The 8,886-nt window shown below is 42.4% G+C and overlaps 1 protein-coding gene across 1 annotated transcript; it reads right to left on the bottom strand.

Moving 5' to 3' along the window:
• Positions 1-2,654: 2,654 nt before the first annotated feature.
• Positions 2,655-6,282, bottom strand: LOC137348863 (probable G-protein coupled receptor 139). The gene is made up of 2 exons (XM_068014096.1): positions 6,213-6,282; positions 2,655-3,562 (listed from the first exon to the last, which is right to left on the bottom strand). Exons 1-2 carry the CDS (start codon positions 6,280-6,282, stop codon positions 2,655-2,657), a joined length of 978 nt encoding a protein of 325 aa, XP_067870197.1.
• Positions 6,283-8,886: the final 2,604 nt, after the last annotated feature.

Raw genomic sequence — 8,886 nt, 5'->3', positions numbered from 1 at the left:
ATTCAGAAGCTTTTTCCCAGGGTTGAAGAGTCAGTTACTAGGGAACATAGGTTTAAGGTGAGAGGGGCAAAGTTTAGAGGGGATGTGCGAGGCCAGTTCTTTACACAGAGTGTGGTGAGTGCCTGGAACTTGTTGCCGGGGGAGGTGGTGGAAGCAGGTATCATAGAAACGTTTAAGAGGCATCTTGACAAATACATGAATAGGATGGGAATAGAGGGATACGGACCCCAGAAGTGCAGAAGATTTTAGTTTAGGCAGGTATCAAAATCGGCGCAGACTTGGTGGGCCCAATGGCCTGTTCCTGTGCTGTACTGTTCTTTGTTCTTTGATGTGCTTGGCTCCCCCATCATTGAGGATGGGGATATTTGTGGAGCCACCTACTCCAGTTAGTTGTTTAATTGTCCACCACCATTCACTGCTGGATGTGGTAGGACTGCAGAGCTTAGATCTGATCTGTTGGTTATGGGATCTCTTAGCTCTGTCTCTCGCATGCTGCTTATGCAGTTTTGCACGCAGATAGTCCTGGGTTGTAGCTTCATCAGGTTGCCACCTCATCTTGAGGTATGCCTGGTGCTGCTCCTGGCATGCCCCCTTACACTCTTCATTGAACCGGGGTTCGTCTCCTGGCTTGCTGGTAATGGTAGAGTGGGGATATGCTGGGCCATGAGGTTCCAGATTGTAGATGAGTACAATTCTGTTGCTGCTGATGGCTCATCACGCATCGTGGATGGCCAGTTTTGCATTGCTAGATCTGTTCAAAATCTATCCCATTTAACACGGTGGTAGTGCCACAGAACACGATGGAGGGTATCCTCAGTGTGAAGGCGGTACTTCGTCTCCACAATGACTGTGCGGTGGTAACTCCTACCAATACTGTCATGAACAAATTCATCTGCGGCAGGCAGATTGGTAAGGATGAGGTCAAGTATGTTTTCCCCTCTTGTTGGTTCCCTCACCACCTGCTGCATACCCAGTCTAGCAGATATGTCCTTTCGGACTCGGCCAGCTCGGTCTGTAGTGGTGCGACCGAGCCACTCTTGGTGATGGACATTGAAGTCCCCCACCCAGAGTACATTCTGTACCCTCGCCACCCTCAGTGCTTCCTCAAAGTGCTTCCTCAAAGTGCTGTTCAACATGGTGGAGTACTGGCTCATCAGCTGAGGGAGGGCGATTGGTGGTAATCAGCAGAAGGTTTCCTTGTTCGTGTTTGACCTGATGCCATGAGACTTCATGGGGTCCGGAGTCGATGTTGAGGACTCCCAGGGCAACTGCCTCCCTACTGTATACCACTGTGCTGCTACCTTTGGTTGGTCTGTCCTGCTGGTGGGTCAGGACATACCCGGGGATGGTGATGGCAGTGTCTGGGACATTGTCTGTCAGGTATGATTCCGTGAGTATGACTATGTCAGGCTGTTGCTTGACTAGTCTGTGGGACAGCTCTCCCAACTTTGGCACAAGCTCCCAGATGTTAGTAAGGAGGACTTTGACGGGTCGACAGGCCTGGATTTGCCGTTGTCATTTCCAGTGCCTAGGTCGATGCTGGGTGGTCCGTCTGGTTTCATTCCTTTTTATTGACTTCGTAGCAGATTGGATTGTGCGGAGCGATTATGTATATTGATCAAATTCTCATTGGAAAAGGGATGGTGCCGGGGTGGTACGCTTTCTATTTTCCAGATTCAAAAATGAACTAGATGATGTAAGCGCGACAGGTTTTTCAGAGGTCACAGCTACAGTGAATGAGGTTAATTCAAAGCCAATCTACTGAAACAATATTTTACTGAGTAGTCGATTTATGGAGTAGATTCCCTACAGTTAAGGTGAAAGCAGTTAATATTGATTCTTACCATGCAAATTAGGCAGAATTCATTCACAGGATGGCATTTTGGAAGATGGTATGTGAGAAATTTGTGACATGACATGCGGTAAATGTAGAATTGCTTGAGAGGAACAGGTGAATTTGGAAATATGGTTCCTAAAGCTCTTCACCACTGGAGTCTAACTCTTTTCATATTTCGCTATGTTGTAGGCTAGCTTATTGCGATTGCTGTGATTAGTCAAAAAATCTATGAACATTGTATCATGGGAATTGGGACTACTGGGATGATAGAAGGCAAAGTGACTGGAGTGCATAGTCAATAGTGAAGATAATAACCTCATTTAATTTGATGAATTTCTTTTTCAGATCTTTATTGTTTGCATCCCTTTTCTTCTAATGATTTTATTCTGTTTGATGAAATAGGGATGCTGACCCAATTGGCAAATGAAAAGAGTAGAAGGCGAACTGTCTCTTTCCTCCAGCATTTCCTCTGTTCCTATGTTTATGGGTACAAGACTGCATCTGTGATGGATGCTGTTGGATTGGAGAGCAATGCTTGGGGCATTACATGATTCAATTTCAGAGTCTATTCTACCCTGAAGGCTGATGCAAATGTATGAAGCTAGACTCGACACGGGGAAGAGAACTGGAAACTAAATGAGAACATGTTACAGCACTGAATTATGCGGCATCACAGCGTCGTTTATGCATTCTTAAATGGAGATGGATCTCAAAGCGAGTGACTCTTTTTCTGGGAGCGGAGGCCATGTGTGACATGCACAAGAACGGCAATGGATAGAATATAACGTTCGAATCATGTAGCATTGTACAATTTTCATCATTTCAACAATTTAACAATTAGACTCAGTGGATATTTCACTCCATTCTTTAACTCCTCTCTGAATTTACTCTGGGTCCCTGCATAAATAAATGGATTGACACAGGAGCACAAAAGCTGGAGCATATATCCGCTTTCCTGCAGAATAAAATTTGATTCATTGAAATTGGAACCAGAAAAATAACTAATGTTCGCAATTCGGATATAAAGGAAATTTATAAGAAATGGCAAATATAACAGGATAAAACTACCAGAGATGCAGAAGAGTAAAACAATGGACTTTCTCCGGCTCTCCATCTCTGGGTCACTCTGTTTCTCTCCATTGCTGGGGGCTCGGAGTCTCCTGCGGCCTCTACTGGCCACTAGGATATGTCTGACGGTCAGAGCATTGAGCAGTAAAATCAAAATGAATGGGAGACAGGGGGTTAGAATGTGGTGAATCCAGTGATATGCGACCCATGCAGGTGACGTATAGAATATTGATTTTATGCTGCAGAACCAGGGTATATTGTTAATTATATACAAAGGTTTATATATAAAATACAAGAACGTATATTTTAAACAGCTCACGACTGACAATATTCCTATAACCCGTGCTGCCGTTTTCTCAGTGCAGTATTTTATCTTCAGTTTCTGGCAGCAAATGGCCATAAATCGATCAAAGGTGAAAGCGACTGTTAACCAGACAGAACAGTCTACGATCGCATAATTTAAGGCAATACGGAGACTGCATACCGGTGTGATGGACAGGAAACTGAAAGGGAAATAAATGCCAGCAATTCGGTTTAATATCACAGCGGTGATCATGACCAGGAGATCCGTTACTGCCATCGACACCAGATAGAAGGTGATACATCCGGAGAGACCGCATCTTCCTCGGGACAGGATCACAATCACTGCCAAGTTAGCTGTAATCGAGACGGAGAGACTAAGAGTAAGTTGGAGAGTATGTTTGTGTGAGCGAGCGAGAACAGGAAATGCACTGGTCCAACTCCAACAAAACCATCGGATTTTCAGAATTTTCTGTGAAATTCACAGCTTTGACACATGATCCTGAATCGAAACTTATCGCTTAACCTCTGGGTACTTGTTTCTGTGTTTCAATGAATCATCTGGATTAAAAGTCAGACTGGTCAATATCAGCATAATGTAAAATAATACAATCAAACATAATGGAGAACAAGAAGGCATCGATAATCAATTTAAACCAACATGGGAACATCAAGCAGACAAGAAAAATAACGCCAGTAACATAGTCGAGAAGATATTTAACAGGGGAAAAATGCAATAACCGACAATAAAAGTGGAAACTGAGAGGAAAGGAGGAAAGAGAACTTGCATTTAAAAAGGATTATATCCATGAAGAACCTAACAGGCTCTCATCCAATGAATTACTGTAAAATGATTCAGTGTTGTAAGATTCAACAGTCAACTTGTTCAGAAAGATCCTCAAACAGAGAGAATGGAAGACAATTAGCCTTATTTGACTTTCCAGAGGTTATGTTGTTGAAGACACTGTGATAACTCCGACCGCTTCTCCCGTTACTCAGCTGGGAAATTCGATTTCGTTCTGAACCACCAGAACTGGCAGATCATGAGGTCTCATTTGAGGAAAGTTCCCCAGTACTGTGCTGAGCTGCTGGCATAGATGATGAGCTTAGTCCTATGGGTATTGAAATTTACACTTTCTGATTCAGATGCGAGGGATGCCACCAGTCTACAAAATATGAAGAAAAGAATGAAAATGGGAACATCTGGGACATTGCCAGAAACTTAGAGCAGAAGGAACATTCAGACTCAGTATTGGTAACTTTAGCAGCAGCTAATGTGGAAGAGGAGAGCCGGGCTGAAGCAGTGTCAGTTAGAATTTGAGAACAGAAAGACTGAGCGCTGTGAGGTTTGGGGTAAGTGTGGATACGTTCATAGAACGGCCACTTGTTGCATTGCTTATATTTCTGTTAACAACAATAATGTTTCTTCAATAAATTCAATAATTACATTAAGTCAAGCATTATTTACACGTTGAATAAATTTAGTCAGTAATCATTTGTGAAAATCACACATCTGCTGTTACTACTATTAAAGCAATAGACCTCCGCATGCACCATGATAACAGCGTGAAAGTTGCCCCACAGCAAAAGTGCGAATAACACAATAGAACTGCATTTACACTGAGAAAGCAGTGTGATAATACACCGACAGTATTGATGAAAAATAAAAGAGTAGAACTACATTTACACAGTGATAACAGTGTGATAATTCATCGACAGTAATGATGAAAATAAGAGAGTATAACTACATCTACACCGTGATAACAGTGTGATAATTCACCCACAGAAACAATGTCAATTACACATTATAACTGCATTTACACTGGGATAACAGTATGGTATTTCACCCATGCTAACAATGTCAGTAACGCACCAGAATTACATCTACACCATGATAACAGTGCGGTAATCGACCCATAGTAACAGTGTCAATAATACAATAGAACTACATTTACACACTAATAACAGTGTGATAATTCACTCACAGTAATAGTTGCGTGGCCATGTGAGCCGCATGGAAGATGGCAGGATCCCCAAAGACACATTGTACAGCGAGCTCGCCACTGGTATCAGACCCACCGGCCGTCCATGTCTCCGCTATAAAGACGCGACATGAAATCGTGTGACATTGATCACAAGTCATGGGAGTCAGTTGCCAGCATTCGCCAGAGCTGGCGGGCAGCCATAAAGACAGGGCTAAATTGTGGCGAGTCGAAGAGACTTAGTAGTTGGCAGGAAAAAAGACAGAGGCGCAAGGGGAGAGCCAACTGTGCAACAGCCCCGACAAACAAATTTCTCTGCAGCACCTGTGGAAGAGCCTGTCACTCCAGAATTGGCCTTTATAGCCACTCCAGGCGCTGCTTCACAAACCACTGACCACCTCCAGGTGCGTATCCATTGTCTCTCGAGATAAGGAGGCCCAAAGAAATAGTGTCAATAATACAATAGAACTACATTTACACACTGATAACAGTGTGATAATTTACCCACAGTGATCATAATAGAACTGCATTTACACCATGAAATAGCACAAGTAGAGGTGTGGATTTGGAAGCTCCAAATTATCCTTTAAAGCTGGAAAAATTACACTTGTTAATGGGAAAATGATACGGCTAAAGAGGAGCAATTATGCCCTGAAAGTGGAACGTGATACTGGCAAGCGGAAGAAATTGCACTGACAATGTTAAGAAATTATGCCAGTAATGGTGCGAAATTACACTTCCAAAGGGGAGAAATTACATAATTAGTGACGAGAAATTATATCAGTAAATGGGAAAAATGTTGCTGTTAAAATGGGGAATGTATAGCATTAATGTGGAAAAATGATAAGGTAAAAGGAGGGAAATTATAGCAATTGGAGGGAAGAATGTTTCCCTTTACGTGGAGAAATTAACAAGTTACAGGGAAAAGGGATATTCATAATGTAGAGAACTTTTACTGGTAAATGAAAGCAGTAACACAGCTAAGCAATGATTCCTGTAACGAATAACTACCACCAACACTTTACCTGGAATCCCGATAGCTGCAAGGACAGGATAGTAAATGGCAAACACCAGGTCTGTTGGTGATACATGCATTTCTACTAGGAGCTATGAGAACGATTTGAACTACACTGTAAGATTGCTACATTTATACCTGATGTCAAAAGCCAGGGAGATAATTAGCTAGGTTCTAGTTTTGCATTAATTACATAAACATATTAGTGTAATAGATGCCTGACTCATGTTTTTGTTTTGATGGAACGGACTGTTTCTTCAAGGGACCTGACACAGCTCTAAAGTGAACTGTCCAGAGATTACAATATGACCTTAATTACAGTTATGATAATTGAAAAGTTCACGAAACGGTTGCAATGGTGAAAATGAGTAGTGTATACTAGGAATCGTCAGGTTTTAAAGCCTTTAATGCTGCGTTCAGTGCTCTCAGTACAAGGTGTAACTGACCAGAGATCTTCTGGTCTGAAGGAAATTAGAGCCATGTTCTCGATGCTGATCACTATTCAGCTCCAGTCAGTGTAATTCAAGGCACATACACCTGACTGCAAACCCCTCTGAGATGGGGCATCCACTTTAACACAGCTGACTGCATTCAGTGTGGATCGCTCAAGGTCAGCAAGGTAATTTCAGTGCGCATAGGTGCTGTTGTGCATGTTTATGTTTTGTATCAAAACATCCAGTTCAGCACAGTTGAGTTCACTATTGATGGTCAAGTTCAGTACCCTTATATTCAGGGGAGACATGTCCAGTTGAACACCTTTATATTTAGTGCGGACAGATCGAAGTTGGCACAGTTATATGGTGTGTGCTGAGGTCAATTTCAGCACAGTTATAGTCTGCGTGCACAGGTTTTGTTCAGCACAGTTGCTCTCGGTGTTGACGGGTTCAGCTCGATTACATTCCACGTACAAAGGTCCAATTGTGCACGCTACTTCTCAGTGTTGAAAAGTTCAATTCAATACGGTTGCATTCGATGTCGACTGGTCAAGTTCAGTGCATGAGTAGAGACATGTTCAATTAGCACAGTGATTTCTAGTGTGGACATGTCCAGGTCCGCAGCATAATATTCATTGTCGAAAGTTCCAGTTCAGCACACTCACATTAGGAGAGGACAGATCCAGTTCTGTATTGTTACTTTCAGCCAGGGCAGCTTCAGTTCCGCCCAGCTCCATTGAATTTTGACAACCCAATTCAGCACTGTTACTGCCAATGTAATCTTGCCCAGGTCAGCGCGGTTATATTTAGTGTGCAGATGGCCAGTTGAGTACTGTTACTACCAGCGTGCACATGCCCGGTACTGCGCAGTTACTTTCAGTGCAGAGGGGCCCAGTTCATCAGAATTACATTTATTGTAGAAACTTCCAGTTTTGCATGGCTACATTCAGCGTTGACAAGTCCAAGAGAGCATGCTTACATTTAGTGTTCACAGATCCAGTTAAGTGAGGTTGCATTTGGCGTGGACAGGCATTGTGGAACCAGGAGGTGAGCTACTCGTGCGGAATACCCAGTCTCTGACGTGTTCATGTAGCCACTGTCTTTATAGGTGAGTGCATTCGGCATTTGGTTGCCAAGCTTTGGTACAAGATCCTTTTATTTGTTAAGATGCATCTCTGGCAATGCAGGCACTCGTTGCCCATCCTGATTGCCTTTGATTAACACGATATGCAACAGTATATTTCCTACTAGGAGGCCTATAAACCGCTCTGACATGTTTAGCTTCTCCTTGTGTTACGGCTGAGGTGGTAGAAATGCACTGTCAATTCAGTCCCATCACTCCACAGGTCGCAGCATATTATTAAAGTTTTCCCATCAAACCGGGAAACAGCCAAATTAAACACTCTCGTTACCCCCCAGAATAAAACAGACCAAGCCAGGTATCGAGAGACAACAAAATATTAACTGTCTATTAAAAACTAAATCTTAAACACTATTCAGATTAACCCAAGTCTAAAGATCTTATTTTCCCCGAACTCCAACATTCACACACAAAAACTCAAAAATCAATGGTTAACCAGTTGTTCTTGTTTAAAAATTATACTTTAAAAATTATCTGTTTCTTAAGAATAAATAAATAACTGAGTTATAAACTTTGTGGGTTAGTTCCTGATGGGTGAGGTATTCTAGTGTAAAAAAATCAAATGCAACTCGAAGCCTCCACCCAGAATTGATGAAACAGTCCTTCAATAGATAGGCATTCAAAGCACTTCGGCTGCAGCAGACTTGGAATAAAGGAGTAGGAGTAAGCCATTCAGCCCATCGAGCCTGCTCCGCCATTCAGTATGATCGTGGCATATCATCCAATTCAATGTCTTTTCCCACACTATCCCCATATCCCTTTATGTCATGATGGGAACTGAACATCCAGGGATATTCATTATTTAGGAAGAACAGGCAAAATGGGAAAGGAGGTGGAGCAGCGTTGCTAGTAAAAGAGGAAATTAATACAATAGTGAGGAAGGATATTAACTCACTGAATCCTGATGTCGAATCTGTATGGGTGGAGCTAAGAAACACCAAGGGGCAGAAAATGTTGATGGGGTTGTATATAGACCCCCAAACAACAGTGGTGAAGAAGAGGATGGTATTAAACAGGAAATTAGAGGCGCATGCAATGAATGTACAACTGTAATTATGGGTGATTTTAATCTACATATGGATTGGGCACACCGAATTAGCAATAATAAT

Source organism: Heterodontus francisci, chromosome 34 (assembly GCF_036365525.1).
Source record: "Heterodontus francisci isolate sHetFra1 chromosome 34, sHetFra1.hap1, whole genome shotgun sequence".
In the NCBI taxonomy this organism is placed as follows: domain Eukaryota; kingdom Metazoa; phylum Chordata; class Chondrichthyes; order Heterodontiformes; family Heterodontidae; genus Heterodontus; species Heterodontus francisci.
Note: the sequence above shows the minus strand (reverse complement) of the source record. Positions and strands in the feature narration are given on the sequence as shown.